Source organism: Amblyomma americanum, chromosome 8 (genome assembly GCF_052857255.1).
Source record: "Amblyomma americanum isolate KBUSLIRL-KWMA chromosome 8, ASM5285725v1, whole genome shotgun sequence".
Lineage (NCBI taxonomy): Eukaryota > Metazoa > Arthropoda > Arachnida > Ixodida > Ixodidae > Amblyomma > Amblyomma americanum.
In genome coordinates, this window is record NC_135504.1 from 20,895,729 (window position 1) to 20,915,089 (window position 19,361).

At 50.0% G+C, this 19,361-nt stretch overlaps 1 protein-coding gene across 1 annotated transcript; it reads right to left on the bottom strand.

Moving 5' to 3' along the window:
- Nucleotides 1–6,071: 6,071 nt before the first annotated feature.
- LOC144100127 (protein argonaute-2-like) lies at nucleotides 6,072–11,548 on the bottom strand. The gene is made up of 3 exons (XM_077633161.1): nucleotides 10,037–11,548; nucleotides 7,467–7,694; nucleotides 6,072–6,487 (listed from the first exon to the last, which is right to left on the bottom strand). Exons 1-3 carry the CDS (start codon nucleotides 11,438–11,440, stop codon nucleotides 6,173–6,175), a joined length of 1,947 nt encoding a protein of 648 aa, XP_077489287.1. The 5' UTR covers nucleotides 11,441–11,548; the 3' UTR covers nucleotides 6,072–6,172.
- Between the last annotated feature and the right edge of the window lie 7,813 nt (nucleotides 11,549–19,361).

Consider the following 19,361-nt stretch of genomic DNA (forward strand, 5'->3'; position numbering starts at 1 on the left):
ATTTTTTACTGTTAGGACCAATATATTATGGTTTAATACCGTTGCCGCAGCGTTGATTTATTGCTTTCATTTTGACGTTAGGAACGCTACATAAGGGTGGAACTCCAATGGCGCTGCATTGGGCTGCCGCAACACCCTTCCAGACCGCCTCTGTTCGATGCCGTGTAGTTCGCAAAGTGCTGACACCCTATGCCGCTACGATAAATTTTTTGAAAAAAGGAAACGGTCCCCCTATCCTCCCTTCCTCTCCCCTCACCTCTTTCATTTCATTTCTCAATTCTGTGTGCTATCTTTTCTTTCCGCCGCCCCAGCTTAGGTGCTTCAGTATCGACGGCAGATGCAGGGGCTAGCAAAGACCTTTTCCTTCCTTTTTACTATTATTTTAATGAAAAACCACTACCACTAGAAAGGAAACGGCGAAGTAATCGTTCGAACCCGACCGCGGCGGCTGCGTTTTTATGGAGGAAAAAGGCTAAGGCGCCCGTGTGCTGTGCGATGTCAGTCCACGTTAAAGATCCCCAGGTGGTCGAAATTATTCCGCAGCCCTCCACTACGGCCCCTCCTTCTTCATTTCTTCTTTCAATCCCTCCCTTGTCCCTTCCCTAACGGCGTGTTTCAGGTGTCCAACGATATATGAGACAGATACTGCGCCATTTCCTTTCCCCAAAAACCAATTATTATTATAAGTAATCGTTTTTATGGAGGAAAAACGCTTAGGCGCCTGTGTGCTGTGCGATGTCAGTGCACGTTAAAAATCGCCAGGTGGTCGAAATTATTCCGGAGCCCTCCACTAAGGCACCTCTTTCTTCCTTTCTTCTACAATGACGCCAAAGAAAGAGCGGCGGCTGCTTTGAACTACATGACTTCACTGCTTTCCCTTCCTTTCTTGTTACAGCGAGAGCTCTATCTATGAAGTACCCCGATGCCGACCATTATGCCTGCTCATAGACACGGGATCATCCCCTGCACATGCCTCGCGCTACTTTTGTCGTCTCTGAGTAGGGCCTGCGTTCACCCGTGATCATATGACAACGCTTTGATCTTATTCGCGACAGTGCTCAAACTCTGACTTAATCAAAAGGGGTCTCAAGTGATTCGAGCGCAGGTGGAGAGCTAAATAAAGAGGGAGAGAGAAAAAGAGCCTGGCGGCCTGTTTTATACATCGTTTTTTACAAAGGTGAGAAATCAGCTTCAAAGGTCGTTGTTTGCTTAGTCCATCCCCATCGAAAAATCTCACATATATGGGTCATATGTGTCTAGCCCATACGTGATTATGGAACATGTGTAATACGTGCCCACATATGCGATACGTGCCTATATGTCATACGTGTCATAGGTGTAAATCTGTTGGGAAAAAGAAACGCTGGGCTGGAATTGAAAAGATGGAAATCATGAACTAGCTGCCATACAATATAGGAAACTAAAAAATGCAAAAAATGTACTGGGCAAAAAATAAATATATCGTGATGAACGTGACTCGTACCACCACCCTTCACATCCGTATCGCACTACACTAACCACTACTTCACCACGACTTTTTTTCTTTCTTTATTGATGCACTAATCCACGACTGCCACTTTGAACTGTTGTGTTATTTTTGTATGAAAAAACTCACGCTGTCCTCTCCATTACTTTGCAGCCGGTGTGTAAGACGTGAGGAGCAGAGGTTATTTTCCTCTTTTAAAGAATGAAACTAGAGAAGTGGTCTTCCACTCATACTGTAAATCTTGATGTGCACTGCGATAAGCATTGAAACAGGTTTTTCTCACCGGAGAAGTATTTTTTCCTACACCCGGAGTTCTGCTAAAGAAATACCCCTGTTATTCGTTGCGTAGCTTTACAGCGGTTCAACAAAGCAGAGAATGCCTTATCTACCGCCAACTAATCGTGTATTCAACTACATTGAAAACGCCGAACCAGAGACAGCTTGGGTAACCAGTGTTCAGAGCGAGATAGAGGGCACAAACAGAAAAACAAGGAGAATATTGTGTGAAATAGGCCAGGCAAATTTTTTGTCTTTTACATGCTCTGGCTCGGATTTGTTTCCTTTTGGTCGCTACATTTCCGCGCGTTTCACGAAGCACACGTGGCTGTATGCGAGGCACTCATGAACGACAATGTTTCCAGGATGTAGATGTAGTCTGATGTCTGATACGATGCACATCGTAGCTCCTGTCTGCGCGCGAGTGCCGCGTACGTGTGTTCACTCGAGACATACGTGTCCACCCCGGACATTCGCAACGCGTACGAACTGGTATTGAGTTCATATATGTTCATACGAGGCACATAACTTTATAAATATAACTCTATGTTGCCCATATGAATTCATACGAGACACATATGAAAGAAACCACATGGGATTTTTCGATAGGGAAGTGGCCCAATCATTTGCACTTTTCCTTGGTCCGGTACTTGTGCTGCCCTAAGCAATATGGTAGAGGGGGACGGGGGTGTCGGTAAGGAGAGTGTGCCGTCTAAACTCTTGGCTGAGTATTAAATTGATGGCGCCAATCATCTTGTCGGGTATAACTAGTTTGGTCTAAGGGAGATATGGATGGCACGGTACTGTATGTGTTATCTCTTGAAGCTGCAGCTGGGCTAAGAGGGACGCCATAGCGGCGGGCTTCAGATTAATTTCGACCACCTGAAGATATTTGGCATGTTCTTACGTCGGACAGCACACCGGAGATCTTTCATTTCGCCTTACTGCGGCTATCGAAATGCGGCCGAGAGGGGATCCCGCAACCTTGAGTACAGCAGCAGAACGCTCCAACCACACCCGCACCTTGACGGGTCAATCGTTGTATAAAGTGACCACTGCTTTAGCATTAGACTTCGATGACGTCACACCGTGCCAGCTGCGCCTCTGATTTCTTTGAGCGCAGCTGCGACACGCCTCTTTATTCATGTGGAATTACAGACCACTAACAGACGGAGAGCCTATGCCAAGCCTGGTCTACAGCTTGCGGACACACATCGTTCTAAACATTAGAGAGTTGTAGCGTAGCGTGATGCGCTTCAGCGGGGCTCCACTGCGTACGCGGTGATTGGTCGCGATGCGGCAGGCGCGCACGCAGCTGACAGACACGTGGCGCCATCTGGCGCCCTCAGGGCGTTCTGCGCACGCGCAGTGGCGCCTGACGGAAGACGATCACGGTAGCTGTTTGCGGATTGCGCTTTCGATTTCCTGCCGGGAATGACCGCGTGGTCTTCAAGCGTCACACAAGCGAGGCCGTCGATCCGTTTGCTGGGTGCGGCGATAAGCGCCGCAGTTATTCTCGGCCGAGCTTCTTGAGGAAGGCTGCCACAGTGGAAGGCAGGCACTGCTCCCAGCGCACGCAGTGGCCGTCGCGGCTCCGTACAGGCCCGGCTTGCAGAAGCACCCGGTGCGGCAGTCCTCGGTGCAGGCCGGCGGGAGGCTCCGGCGACCGCACTCCAGCTCAGCGCAGGAGCCACTAGCGCACTTCTTGAACACCATGCCCGGTCCGCACGGCATGGCACAGTTCATTCACTCGTCGCCCACTGCGACAACGCGCCTCATACGGAAAGTGAAAATTGGCATCGAGGAAAGGAAAGGCTCAGTAGCTTTCTTGGCGACCCCCAGCATCTTGTACTATGCACTTAATGGTTTGGCTTATGGGGTTCTAAATCCGAAAGCGACTCATGCTAAGAGCGACGCCGTAGTGAAGGGCTCCGGATAATTTCGACTACCTCTAGTTTTTTAACGCGCACTGACATCGCGCAGTACATGGGCCTCAAAAATTTCGCTTCCACCGAAAAATCGACCCCCGCGGCCGGGATCGAACCCGCGGCTTTCGGGCCAGCAGTCGAGCGCCATAGCCACTGATTCAGCGCGGCGACCACCATGGAGAATGTATACTTAAGCATGCACTCGATGTTTTTTCTCTATATGCATCTGGACGAGTGCGTGTTAAAGAACCCCTGGTGGTAGAAATTTATCTAGGGCTCTCCACTGAGCGTGCTTGCTCAAAGTGCTGCATCAACTAGCTGAAACAGCCGTTCAGGCTGCGAGTAGCTGCGACACTTCGGCATCAGGATCAACACCGAACCGACGCAGCTCACGCGCACAGTGCTCGACCCTCCATCTCCAGTGTATGGTAACGTCATGAGGAAGCCGCACGTAGGCACGTGGGAACTGCAGGACCAGCGTTTCCAACAAGGCAGCTACGACGACCCGCTGGAGGGTTCTCAACCTGAGCCGGTTTGCGCACAAGGACAACTACATGAAGATGCTGATCCGCACCGTCCAGGACCTGGGCATGCGCATCCAGCAGCCGCTTGCGGTCAGCTCGGCGGACCCGCACAGCCGGATAAGTATCGACACGTTGCCATTTTAGCGAACATGGCGCGTTTTTCCTTTTGCCTGGCGCATGATCGTGTTACCTGCATAGCGCCAACATACCATAATTTACCATAATATATATAACTTTCATATCCAATCATTTCCGTTCGAATAACCGCCAAGCTGGATAATGGAACGGTAGCCAGGATTTGGCTCGTGAAAGTTCCCACTTGCAGCAACTAGCAGCGTTTTAGTGCGAACCTCAGCAGCACCACCAATCGGCCCAATATTGGAAATATATTGGCAAATTTTTATCACAAGAGTGAAACGAGTCATTCCCAAAATTTGCCCGTTTGCCTGCGCTGCTTGGGAAGGGACTACTTCACGAAGTCTAATCAGCTGACCGAGTTTGCGCGGAGATTGACTTTTGAGTGTCAACCTTGGCGCATGAAGAAATAAAATGTAAGTATTAACGGGACTGGGCGTTGAACTTGCGGCGGGCGAACAATCAGCTTCGCTCGCCACTGCACGACTGCACTATGCTATGTTCACAGCCGATCATACCTCGTGTCAAAAAGCCACACACACTCGTGTTGTGCATTGCACATAGTCGCCTGTATCAACTTCCATCTGCGGCGCAAACAGATCGGATCAGCTTAACCTCGATCAGAGCTTAACGTGAGTCCAATGTGCCAGCAAAGCGAAACCATGAGCCAACTAGGCGAAACACATGATTTCGGGCGTCTACTCGGTTTAACTACGTTTTAAAACCATATCACTTTTTTAGCATGTGTTGTAGTAGAACAGACTGGCTTCGGCCAACGCTGGCCAATGCAATCGCCAGTGACTGCAAAAAAGAAAACCTCATGCAACGGCCACCTTTTTTTGGCCAATATTTTTTTATTGCAACTTAGTTCCAGGGCACACAAACAGCAATGTTTGGCACCCGCACTCTTCGAACAGCCCATGAAACAACAAAAACAAGAAAATCCTTCTTCTTGCGAGCCTGCAAAAAAACAAAAGTTAGAATTAGTGGCGGCTTGACAGACTTATGCCTACATGGAAATTGTTCCGGCGAATTTCAATCAAAGGCAGTCCGAGCGTCTAACAACGAAGACCACCGATTTGTAATTGCTTATAAGAGGCTCGCGGACCTACAGCTCAAAATAAACTGATCATGTATTTCTTGCAAGAAAATAAAGCCCTTATTTCATTGTTTCCGATTGTTTGCAATCGCTTTCGATCGCAAAGAAACAAACCACATTAAAAAATGTTGCCGTAGGGCATTCGTGAAGCGGCGCCCTTTAACATCCATCCCATGCATACGCTTCACCTGCGCGTTGAACACACGACACTGCGACGCCAAGAGGGACGAGAGAAGATGTCCACTTCGTGTCACGTATATCTTGTCCTCTACGTGTTGCGCACATGTCCTACATTCTTGGACAAACATTATGAAAATGTGGAAACTAAGATACTGGCATAGAGATATTCAAGAACGATTCTTCCGATATGCGGGAAAACCTTCCTTTTATAGTGTTTCCATTGCTTGCATCGAGCAGTTACGACTGTAACAAAAAACACATGAGGAACGCTTTGGACGGTAGCAAAAACGTTAATAGCAAAAAATGCAAGCCTGCAGGCGGGAGGTTGGGGATATATTGATCGTTGTAGTAGAATCTTACAATATATGAGGAACACTGCGCTCATAATACCCTCCCTATACCCTATGTAACACCCTCCCTGCTAATGCCATTAAACGCTTTCCCGTTGGAAGAGGCTTTCTCCAGAACTGTTTGGTATGACGTCAGTGGTACGCCTCCAGGCTCACCGTAACCGGAATGCAGGGGCAGCGGAGAACCTCCTCCATTACACGAAGTACATGGAGGCCTGCAGTTCCTGCAGCACCTTGACGGCCTCCACGTATTGGGCAGTGGTCAACACGGCGTCCCCGCCGCCCTCAGACGACTGGCTGACCGCGCCTGACGTCTCCAGCTTGCTGGCGATGTGGTGTTTTGCGCGGAAGGCGGCCAGGTGCGCGTAGTACACAGGGGCCGGGATGCTCACGCTCCTTGCACACCGGGAGTATGTGTGGCACAGGTAGAAGCTGAGCTTCTGCAGGTCGTCCGCGCTGAAGTTGGAGTCATCCCACACGATATAGTAGTGGGCCGGCCGGCTGGTACCCTGCGGGTGAGCAGAGGAGTACATTTATACACTTGCGAGAATTCCGAGTGCCGTATCGGGTTGAGGCGCGCGTCGTATCGTGGTGTGTGGTGGTGCGGTGTGGTCTTGTTTGTGGTGCGATGTGATGTGGCGTGGTGTGTGCGGTTTAAATACGCTTATCTTACTAGCACACATTACGTGGGAAGGAGAGTGTTTAAACGCAATATTCAAAAACCGGCAGTGCCTATGAGCACAGCACGCGCTCGCCCTGCTTCTAATGCTGCATGCACAACATGTTTCTGGCTTTATTTGGATTTAAATGCCCTCGAGCCATTAAATACCGTGAATAACTATTATTTCCTGGTTGGCTGTCATCAGTGCATTGGTCGGTCATCGTCATCTATGTCGCTGTCCCGACTTCTGGACAGCTTAAAAAACGAGGCATACAAGCCGACGCGACTATTTAAAAAAAATCAATTTTTTGGCCGTTTTTTGAGACTTCAAAGCCGCGTCCCGTTTTAACGTACGAGCAACCAGGCCCAGCCGAACATCAAGCGCTTCTCTTTTCACCTAACCTTATGCGTTCATTGTTTCAGTAGACGCCACTCCCAAAATAAACGCTAATGACCACATCCACGTGAGAGCATCATTCCGCGCTGGCCCTAGAGGTCCCCCTTGCGCAACTTCCGATACCGCTTCCTCAAGGTCGAACGATGACGTCACAGTCACTCACTGCGCTCCTGGTGGCCTCAACGTGAAGTGGAAAGCTTCCGTCACGGTCTTGCGGGCAGGCGATCTCGGAGGCCATGCTTCCGTTTTCTAAAGATGCGGAAGGCCTCTACCGCAGGCGCTCCCGGTATTTGTAGCGCACTAACAACGCGACGCGACTGTGGCGACGCCGGCGCCCGGACTATTTCCTCCGTAAATTCATAAACGAAAACACCGCGGACCATTTGTTCCCGCTCACAATAGCCACAAGAGCGGAGAAGCGGTCGCCCACCTGGATGCCGAAGTGGCTGCAGAGGAAGAAGTCGAAGTCCAGCGGGTGCGTGACCACCGAGTCTACGGTCGTGCCTGGTGGGACGTTGCGACACTTGCCCACGCCGTCGCGGTCGTGGGCGGGCATGAACCTCGTGTGGTGCCGCTTCTGGACCACGATGAACGTCAGTGGTGGCTCGTAGGTCTCGGTGGGACACATTTCCGCACACGCCAGCCGGATGGCGCTCACCTGATAGATTGGAGAGCGGAAACAAAATAAAAACATGGTCAGGGTTTAAAGGCCATTCGACGAATCACGATACATACTTGGTACAGAATGTAAACAAAACACTTTGGGCCTTCACGATCTATGCTGTCCCATCTTACACAATTGCAGTTTGAGAAAAACTGTACGGCGAAGAACAGCGTTTTTTTTAGCAATGCGGTTATCGGTAGTACTCTGGTTAAAGGAGCAGTTTCAGCTACCGTTCAGTTCAACGGAAGTGCAGCTTTTCCAACTGACGCTGAAATGAATAACAGTCGGCTGCAGTTACTCGGCACACTCCGCTAAATTGAGTTCACGGGGTTCACATTCTGGATCACGTGATCGGTTTATACATAGCTCTAAAAATTGATTCCCTACTTGACTTCACTCAACCAAAATTTCCGTGCAAGGTTGGCTTTTGAGTATGCGGCTAGTGAACAACCACACATAGCCAAGAAAATTCAGTAGAGGAACGTCCGGCTTCACCGCTCAGCCGTTGTTTTCCTGGTACCACTTCGCGGCATTTTTTTTTTCAGGATACGACTAAAGAATGAAGCCGCTTTTCCCCGCAAAAGAACCCCCTTGCAGTCAATGGCGCCAGCTGGTTTTCACGAACCTGCAAGGTGGACAATGCAGCGAGCGTGGTGACAATGACAATAGACTTTCATGTGAGGGGGGAGACTAACCCCTTCCTTTTGCCACTTCCTACATGGTTACCTTAAAAGGCTCATGAGAAATGGTCTACGCCGTTGGCTGCAAGAGAGTCCTTTCAGGGGGAAAAGCCGCTTGGTTCTTAGTGAGACTTATATTAGCCAGGATAGCAAGATGTGGCAGCCGGAAATGCCGCCCACTCGGCCGAAGCAGTGGGTCAGTAGACTGGTCTAACTACAACCCCCTACTGAGCTGAGATCTCAACAGCAGGTGGCGCTGCCTTTTATTACCCGTGCCACACGCGCACTAGAAATAACCGCAGATGTTTGTAGCCTTAAGTTTGCCTATGCCATTATTTTCGGAGCTGGCAGTACACGTCCAGGTTTAATGACATTATTATTGACAGATATATTTACATTACAGATTCGCCACTATAACAGAGGAGATTACAATCAAATAAATGACGAACTTCAAGTGTTTTCTGATAATATCCTGGCGCCATCTTTTCAAGACAGGTCAGTTGAAGATAACCGCGGGTTCAATTTAGAGACAAGATCGCAGAAATAGTACCCAAACATGCCCCGCTTATCACGCTATCACATCATAAATCTAGCCCTTGCTTTACAAGAAAGCATCAACGAATGAGAAATAAGAAAAAAAACGGTTGATGTAATTTACTATATGATTTTGTTATTTCTAACCTATGTTGTACAAATTTCAGTATTTGACCCCCCCCCACCCCTCACACACACACAATGCCTCTCCTGAGGACTGTAAGGTATCTGTAAATGAATGAATGAATAAATAAATAAATAAATAAATTCACGGTGATGATAACGCCCTCAAGGGAGTAAAAAATCACCTGAAAATAAACAGTGTCAATGAGCCAGTATCTCAGAATGTCATTCAAATATAATATAAAAATAAATTTGTAGAAAATGCCACTGTTCTTGCTTGACAACTTGCCAAAGTAGAACTCGCGTGCCAGCTAGCTCACAGGCTAACAGTACTTTGGAATTAATGGTAAAAATGGTGCTCTTTATGAATAAACCATTATCCACAGGATAGTAACTTCTCACAAAAAAGTTGCATATCTTTCTGCATGCGGAATGGGGATAAGAGTATACACTGCTCGGGCGAATGAGTTGTGGCGAACTCAGTAGGTCGCAAACGGCAGTTAGTCTGTCTAATGCCATTCAATACGAGTACGTGACACTGTTCCGATGGCGTTAAAACTTGATCACTAAGTAATTAATGACATTAAACATGACCTTGTGGCACTGGTATAGCACCTCTAACTGTCGTTCAGTTCAACGGACGGTCAACTGCACAGCCGTTAATATCGCCCGAGCGTAAAAGGGGTGAGACACGGAGCGGGCACGCACAAAACCCAACATCAAGCCTCAGTCTTGGATGTTTACCACCTTTTGAAGAGAAACGATCAAGCTGACGTCAACTAACACCGAGAAGACGTCTCCAGAAATGAATGTCCCGAATGTCCTGAAATTATAGCGCTGTGGAGATCTATTCGGTGCCGTTACGTATATGCACAGCAAGTCCGCTTGTCATAAGACAAAAGGTTATCCAATGACGCTAGCGGCATTGAATGCGGTATAGCTGTCTTAACAAGATGAGCGTTTAGTGGGCACAGTATTGTAGTAGGCGCAGTTGCTTACCTCATGGTTACGGACTTCCAAGAACTGCCCCTCGCTCACTCCGTCTCTGTAGAAGACGATCCGCAGGGGCTTGTAACCGTTGGTGCGGTAGAAAACCAGTAGCAATTCCTTGACCATGTCCTTCAGGTCCTTGATAATTTCCACACGCGCCTTAGCCTTGGAGTCTTCAATCTGTACCCGAATGGTGGCGTGAAACTTGGACGGTACAGGGTCTAGGCTTCCGACGCACGCGGCGATGGATGGCCTGATCTTGTCTCCAGGCGATGGGTGCGACACGTCTGCTCCGATGACGATCACGGGCCTATGGAATACCTTGGGTTTCTCCTGCATCAGGAGACTATTGTTGACTCCGCCCATCTTGGCGTTGATCTTTTGGCACAGGTTTTGGATGAGCGATGCGTTACACTTTTGGACAACGTTGTTGTCCAAGATGCATTGTGTGCGCAGGGAGAGCTCAGTCTCTGCCACCTGCTTGATCTCAGCGTAGTTTGTGGCTTTTGTTATCACAGCCACAACCATCTCCAACTGCGGGTACTGCTGGCGCTGCTCCGTGAGAACGGTCCGCATGGGCTGGCGGTTTGTGTCGAACGTGATGACCGCAAGCGGCTGCGCAATGCGCATGCCCAGTTCTTGGCCGATGCGGATCAGCATCTTGATGAAGTTGTCCAGGCAGTCTTTGTGCGTGAAGCGGCTCACGTTGAGAACAATCCACTGTGTCATGGACATCGCCTTGTGGAAACGCTGCCCTCGGAGATCCCACGTACCGTCGCGTGGCTTGCACATGGTGTTGTTCTCGAAAACCAGAGTTGGCGGGTCGAGCACTCTGCCCACAACCTGAGTGGGTTCGGAGTTGATCTTGACGCCGAACTCTCGCAGGTACTTCTCCGAGGTGCTGACCATGTCGCGCACAGACTGACGAATCTCCAGGAAGCGCTTGGCTGGGGGCTTGGCCGTGCGCTTGATCATCTCGGCGGTCTGACTCTCATCGAGTTTCTTCCGACAGTGCTGGCCTTCGGCCAGCTCGCACACCTCCAGAGGAATGTAGACCGGATGCGTCGGGCTGCCACTCTGCACGCAAGGGAAGTTCGGGTACGACAAGCGCCTGTAGCGGCTTTGGAAGTAGTCGGCGACGGAGATCTGACTACCTTCTGATTCAAAATAGATGTCCTTCGCAGCTTCCCTCGTGATCTTGACCACTTTGTACTTGCGCGGGTACGGAAGGTGCGTCACTTTAATGCGGAGTCCTTTGAGCTCCCTATCCAGCCGCACGTACTGGTTGTCGCGCAATGACCGTAAGTCCGCGGGTGTCAACACACGCCGGCTGTCGCTGAAAAACCTGCACATGAAGTCTACCAGTGGAAGCGGCTCGTAGAATGCTGTTGCTGACATGTCGACATTAAGCATGGGCTTCCATTGGGCGGGTCGAACACTCGTGTAGTAGCCAAACCACACCTCCCGGCCTCCTCCGAGGTCATTGTACTCGTTGGGTCCCGGCGGTCTGAAGAACGAGCGTCCAACCGGCGAAAGGTTGATCGAGGGGCTGTGCCTCAAGACGATGTCGATGGCCTGGAGGACTTCCTGGGGCACAGTTTGTACGCGCTTTTGGAAGACGCCATGCAGGGCATCCAGGTTCACGGTGGCTGCATACTGGATCTTGATGGTAAACTTCTGGCTTCTCTGGTCTTCTTCGAGGTCGACTGTGAATGTCCGCTCGCGGAAGTTGAGCTGACGGCGCGTGTACAGGTTCTTGCGGCCATCGAAAGCCGGGATGTAGTTGGCCAGGTCTTGCCGGTACTTTTTTACTAGAAGCTCGATGACTATCCTGTTGATCTTTGTACTGAGGCATCGGTACTTTTTCTGCTCAGGAACCTTGGTCTCCTTGGCAGTCTCCGAGGAGATGTCGACGTCGTAGTGGTAGACGCTGCCGGTCGGTATCTCAATGCTGAAGTGGTTGGCAAGAAGTTGTATGGTCCGGCCCAGCTGGCCGTGGGCGGGCCGCCGCGGGAAGTGAGAGGGCAGGGTTCGCTCGAGCTCCTGCGGCGTGATTGGTGGTAATTAGAGCAGGGCATGAAGAAGTAAGTATGCACGCACTGTTTCGTGTGTTGAGCGTCACACATGTTTGGCCGAATGGTCTTCGATCTACACTACAGTGCAGGAGCGGTTCCGGTGAGTCTTAACGGGGAAAGCCTCCTGCACCCCGTGTGTTGTAGCGAGCCTATTAAAGGACGGCGCTTGAACATTAATATCCTCCCCTGAGAATGTTTTAAATGTTTCGTGCAAGCGAAGTTATCTGCAGTCAATATCTAAATTTCAGCGTCTTATAGCCTTTATATCTCCTTTCATCACTCTTTTCATGCTCACAGGTCGGCGCTCTTTCAGCCAGCCCTACCCACTCGGCCCCACCGCCGGCTGCAGACGCGTTCGGGAATTTTCCCGGTAATGGTGGGGGGGGGGGGGGGGCTTCCTGAACCGCCGAAACGCCACCTATTATTGGCAGCGGCCACAATAGCTGCCATACTTCTGAATCTAACCGACAGACACATCTGAACAAAAATACGCAGGAGCGCGAGGCGGAGAAATGCACGGGCGTGAAAAAGTCGCTGTAAGGAGCTCGCCAACCTTCGCTCGGGATTGTGGGTTCTGCGCTCAATGTAGGAATATATGGTTCAGGTGTTTATGACGAAAGCTCGTAGTACTTGAGCGAGGTTATGTACACGGTTGGTCAAAAGTTCCGGGGCCACAGGGCTTGCTTCTTTCATCGGTATATCGCGGCATTTAAGGTGCGATTAATGCTATCAAGGTTCGCAGAGTATAGAACGATACCTCTTCCGCCCTCTACGGATATTTTGAGTCTTTGGGTGTGTCATGTCTGCCTGATTATACAGCTCAAAAGCAGACCCTATGGCCTGGGAACTTTTGACCTACTCTGTACTTTCCTCGGAAGGTATTTCAAAGACTTGTTCTATCTTGAGCACATATGACAGGGACGACCGGGTCGATTGCAAAATCAAGGAAACGGACTGCGTGGTTGTGGTGTACATCAAAAGCGAGAGAGTAAGTACTAGTTCTTTCTGTGCCTTTATTCATTTATTCAGGGAACCCTGCCCATGATAGCGCAAGAGCTGAAGTATTTCTTCCAAGGTTTCTGAACCACTCAAAGGGCAACTGTGGGCGAGTTTGAATGTTTTAGACGTGGTATTGTGTTCCTATTCGCATAAAATTTCTTGGGAGTCAATTCTGTGTGCCTTTAAAAGCGTTTTTCAAAATCCTGAGTAGAAGCATTTTAAACCAGCAAAAGCAAAGAACGCCGAAACTAAAACTGGGTTTCTCCCAAAGAATGACGTAAAAATAGAAGCTTGTCGTCATGCATACTGTCACAAAAACTTTCGGCTCGTTGACTGACTAAACTGGAGACTGTAAGCGACAGACCACTGTTTGTGTGAAATGACCAAAAACAAAGGTCTTCATTTTTTTTCTTACCTGCCGCGGTGGCTCAGTGGTTAGGGCGCTCGACTACTGATCCGGAGTTCCCGGGTTCGAACCCGACCGCGGCGGCTGCGTTTTTATGGAGGAAAAACGCTAAGGCGCCCGTGTGCTGTGCGATGTCAGTGCACGTTAAAGATCCCCAGGTGGTCGAAATTATTCCGGAGCCCTCCACTACGGCATCTATTCCTTTCTTCTTTCACTCCCTCCTTTATTCCTTCCCTTACGGCGTGGTTCAGGTGTCCAACGATATATGAGACCGATACTGCGCCATTTCCTTTCCCTAAAAAAAAAAACCAACCAATTTTTTTCTTCTTGCGCAAACTCCAAGCAAATATCGAAGGGCATGCAGCTGGTGACGTCACACGTGCAAGGTCGCCCGCAGAAATCGTCTCGATTGGGGCGACAAAATTCGAAAAATTTAATTATTCGGGCTGAGACAAACCGACGCCCGGCGGCGAAGCTCGGCACAAGGAATTACCGTGGAAATTTCGGCATTCGTGGAGGCCAACAAAAGACGCCGCAGCTGGCCATTAACAGCGAAAGATGAACAACATTCACACGAAGTTTTCTGTGAATTGAGAATGTGCAGGCGCGTAATTTATAAAAATCAACAGGTGCAGCCCAAGGAAACATCAGTTCGCCAGAGTGGATGTTTGGGTTCGACGGTGCACCATTTCACTTCGAGCAAAAGAGCATTTAACGAGTGACTAAAAAAGACAATGCACTCACCGCGGTGGCTCGGTGGTTAGAGTGCTCGATCACTGACCCGGCGTTCCCAGGTTCGAAACCGACCGCTGTGGCTGCGTTTCGATGGAGCCGAAACGCTAAGGCGCCCGTGTGCTGTTCGATGTCAGTGGACTTTAAGGATTCCCAGGTGGTCGAAATCATTCCGGAGCCCTCCACTACGGCACTTCTTTCTTTCCTCTTTCATTCCCGCCCCTTTGTCCTTTCCTTACGGCGCGGTACGGGTGTACGCCGATATGAGAGACAGGTACTGCGCCAATTTCTTCCGCCCCCCCCCAGAAAATTTAATGTGGATTAGCCCAATAATGATAATAATAATATTAATCGGTTTTTGGAGAAAAGGAAATGGCGCCGTATCTGTCTCATATACCGTTGGGCACCTTGACCGCGCCGTAAGGGAAGGGGAAAAGGAGGGAGTGAAAGAAGAAAAAAAGAAAGAAGTGCCGTAGTGGAGGGCTCCGGAATAATTTCACTGCGCCTTAGCGTTTACGCGCCGCGGTGGCTCAGTGGTTAGAGCGCTCGGCTACTGATCCGGAGTTCCCGGGTTCTAACCCGACCGCGGCGGCTGCGTTTTTATGGAGGAAAAACGCGAAGGCGCCCGTGTGCTGTGCAACGTCAGTGCACGTTAAATATCCACAGGTGGCCGAAATTATTCCGGAGCCCTCCACTACGGCACTTATCTCTTCCTTTCTTCTTTCACTCTCTCCTTTACCCCTTCCCTTACTGCGCGGTTCAGATGTCCAACGATATGTGAGACTGATACTGCGCATTTCCTTTCAACCAAAACCCATTAAAATTATTACTTACCGTTTTGCCTCCATAAAAACGCCGCCGGTGCGGACGGTTTCGAACCCGGGAACTCCGGATCAGTAGTCGAGCGACCTAACCACTGAGCCACCGCAGTGGGTCAGAATTCCGGCATAAAACAAAACTTTTAATACAGCCAAGGTTTAAGCCTAGAATCGTTTGATATCAAAAATGAAAATTTTCTTCCGCGTGATGAGTTTTGGGATCTGGTAATCATGGAAATATTTATTTTGAATTCACACGTACTGTGCTACATAAAAAAATCCGGTTCGGCGCATTGTATTGCAGTGTATTGTATTGAGTTATACGGCGTATAAGGAGCTAAGGCTATCATCTTTAACGTGCACTGACTTCGCACCGCACACGGGCGCGTTAGCGTTTAGCCTCCATAAAAACGCAGTCGCCGCGGTAGGGTTCGAACCCGGGAACTCCGGATCAGTAGCAGAGCACCCTTACCACTTAGCCGCCGCGGCGGGTTGGATTAGCTCCGCTATTCCAGGATATACAAAGCGAAAAGCGAGATTGAGATCTCCACTGACCCACGGAGCCGTTAGCTCGCGTTTCCTTTCGTGAAAATGAACGGTCTTTGCAAAGTTGTCAACGCCAATGAACTCTATGAACACTGTGGGCTCACTTGTTTTGTTTGGTTTTTGAGGAAAGGAAATGGCACAGTAACCGTCTCACTGTGGTGGACACCCGAACCGCGCCGTGAAGGAAGGGATAAAGGAGGGAGAGAAAGAGGAAACTACATTTAAAGTTGGATTTTGAGGAAATGTGCTGCGGTGCACAGCGGCGGAACACCTGTGGCTTGGTGCTACTAGTGGCGCATGGACAGTAGTAAGTAGGGATCGAGAGAGAGAGAAAAATGCGCCCTGTGACGTCACTGCTCCTCGTGCATGCGCAGCACGGCTCTCCAGGAATCACGCGAAACTGCTCAACCTGCGGCCAGTAAAGCTTCCGCTTTAAAAAGAATTTCACACGCTGGCAACACAACACTCGGCCGCCGGTGCGTAAGTACTTGACCCAAAGGCTAAACCTGACGACGCACCAATTCCTCGAGCCACCCTTTATCCAGGCGACGACTGAGGCCCTGAACCTCACAGAAGAAACTGTGAGAATTGAAAATTGGCAATCGGGGATAGGAAATGACGCTGTACCTTTCTCACATATCGGCGGACACCTGAAACGCGCGGTAAGGGAAGGGAAAAAGGCGATAGTGAAAGAGGAAAGGAAGAAATAAATGCCCTATTGGAGGGCTCCGGAATAATTTTGACCACCTGGGGATCTTTAACATACACTGACATCGCACAGCACGCGGGCGCCTCAGCGCTTCGCCTCCATCGAAACGCAGCCGCCGCGGTCAGGTTCCAACCACTCATCTAAATACGGTCGTTACGTCACAAACTTTTAAATTTCGCCCACTCGCCTTGTCTATCTCATTGTTGACCAAGGAACCCATTGCGGTTCCCAAACGTTGTTCTTTATCTTGACTTTGTCAGAGGCTAAATCTGATGTTTCACTTCCAGAGCGCCCTATACGTCAATCATTACCACGATGCTTGCTACCCACGGAACTTTTTTTTAGTAAAAACTAACCCCTGCATAGTCGGCTGCAATTCGAGAAAGAAGCGACGGATGCCCTACCAAGGAAGCCTTGCAGCCAACGGCGTCGGCCGATTCTCCGGACGCCGCTCTCAATCTGATTAAACGGTGGTTCATCTCCTTTCATATGCCACTCCCTGAGATGTCACGCAGGTTTAAGAGGATTTACTAACCATGAAGTCATGAGAACCAGTGGACGCCTTTGGCTGGAGGGCCTCTTTCAAGAGGCGTATGCTGATTCGTTCTTGAGTTGTATTATACCGGGGTTTGGTTCTCGTACCGTCTGTGCAAGTCGATGTTTTGGAAAGGTGATGTTTCCTCTTGCCTTGAAACTAACAATTAAAGCCCTTTGTAACGAAGCGGTTTACAACCAAACAACTGATATAACGAAGAAATTATGATTGCACGTGGAAGCTCAGCCAACAGGAGCTATAACGAAGCTACGCTTACAAAGAAGTTATCGCCGGAAACTTTCAACTTCGTGGTAAAGAGGTTCAACCGCTTTAAAAAGGTGCAACTTTATATGGACCGCTGGCATAACAAGCTGCACAGCATGGTTTATAACGAAATAATGGATATAACGAAGGAATTACGATTCCCCTTGGAAGCTCGGTCAACACTGCATATAACGAAGTAACAGCCGCGAACGAACTTTCTACTTTGTTATAACGAGGTTAAACGAGCTACATGTCATGGCCCAAGGTGAAGCCCTTATCGGAAAACTGTACGCACCTTGATCCTGACATCGTCGCCTGGTGTGGCTTGGTCGCCAGCTTCGGGGGTCTGCTCTGTTACCGCAACGGGCGGCGTACATGGTGGCGACGGTGGTAGGGCAACTGCTGCCGGCTGACTGCGACTCACGGCGGCTGCTGCGGATGCAGGCCGCGGGCTGCTGGCCGCTACCTTGGCGTCACCTGCGGCGGCGGCGGCCCCGTAGCTGGGACGGTAGGCGCTGGGCTGAGAGGTGGGCTGAGCGGTGGGCTGCGCGGTGGGCTTAGCTCTGGGCTCCGCTGCAGGGGTCGGGCCGCGGCTGACGGCGCGCGGCTGCGGGCTGGGCGCAGCGCCCTGCTGTAGTGCTTGCGCGAACGAAACCCGCGACGGACCAGCGGGCGACGGAGCAGGAGCAGTGGCACCGGCAGGCGACGGAGCAGGAGCGGTGGCACCGGCGGGCGACGGAGCAGGAGCGGTGGCTTGATTGCCACCGCTGGCCGAAGGCACCGCTGCGAGCCGAAAATACCCGTTTAACGTAGCGTTGATACATCTGCTGCGTTTGCGATCATAGCGATCGTTACGACACGTATATATACACCGCCGAAAGCTGAAGACTGGACAGCCGTCACCGGAGCTCCGTTGGTAGAGCACCGGACGCTAAATTCAGAGGTAGTGGGTTTCGGATACCAAAGGCGGCATGTGGTTGTTTTCCGTCTCCTTATAATCAATTATTTTTAAAAAGTTTGGTTTTTTTTTCATGGGGGTTTAACGTCGCAAAGAGAGACAGAGAAAGACAGAAAGGCAGGGAGGTTAACTAGGCAACACCCGGTATGCTACCCTACACGTGGGAAGTGGAACGGAGGGAGAGACAGAAAAGGAAGAGAACAAAGGGATATGATAACTTTTCCAAGTGTCCGTCGGCCGTTACTTGCAGGGTACACAGGGCACACACTGATTGTTCACAATCTTGCACTCAGTCCTGAGTCCTTCAAGCACTTTAAAGGTGCCTTCAAAGCTGTCCTCTGCGATGAAGGCGTACTCCAAGGACCCAGACTCTTTAACAAGTTTTTGCCGTATTAAGCCCCCACGGATGAACACCACATATTATTAAAAAAAACATCCCCTATGCTTCTTGGTTCGGTCACTGTTGGCATCTGTCATGTATGTCATAACGAGCACCACTTGTCCCTTCCCTTGTCTGCTCATCAGTAAAAGGCAGATGGTATAGAGTACCTAGTCGAGGGTTTGACGGTATGCCGTCTGGTCAGGTCAGCAGAATGAATCTTCGGTTTACTGACCATGTGAATGTGGTCAGCTGACTTCAGCTAACATATCTGACATGGTCAGTGACCGAAAATTCAGTATACTGTGGACGAGAGCATACGTCGCAATAGCCGTCCCAACTAAGACGCTGTGCAAGCCGACAATGGCATGCTCCGTGACTACACACGACTAAACACGCAGCGCCCCCAAACAGCGTCGTATACCCTTTGCACGGAAGAACTGAGTGCGAGGCCCTAGCTATCGCACAGGCTCTTAATTTTCACACAAATGTGATCAGCCCTCCCCCCACAGCAACGAAGAAGCAACAAATGTCCCGCTGCGGATTCAATATATTTGCGACACACGCGCACGCTTTCCTTCTAGTTGTATACTTAACAAAAAAAAAAACAATTTTAAATTTAACTTCGCTAACCCTGGAATTCAGCGAAAACAAGGACGCTTGCTAAGCACCTGAGGCTCGTCCACGGCAGCGCGTGCATGGACAGCCGTTCTATAGTATGTACCCACACGACCACGTGGCTTAGACGTAGTATCGCATGGTCTTACACCCCCATCAGATGTATTTAGGGTCAAAGGTGAACCCAAATGTCACCTGATGCCAAAGGTCCAAGATCAAAGGTCAACGAAAGGTCATGGGTCAAGGGCAGAGGTCAAGAGTTCCACGCCATAACTGTACCACGTACGGTCATACA

What these genes read in the sequence shown, in the direction of transcription:
- LOC144100127 (XM_077633161.1), bottom strand. Translation starts at nt 11,440, where the DNA reads ATGCTTAATGTCGACATGTCAGCAACAGCATTCTACGAGCCGCTTCCA. An exon ending in TGGAAGTCCGTAACCATGAG is followed by an intron (nt 7,695 to 10,036) that starts GTAAGCAACTGC and finishes CCAATCTATCAG; the next exon opens with GTGAGCGCCATCCGGCTGGC. An exon ending in GCAGCCACTTCGGCATCCAG is followed by an intron (nt 6,488 to 7,466) that starts GTGGGCGACCGC and finishes GCTCACCCGCAG; the next exon opens with GGTACCAGCCGGCCGGCCCA.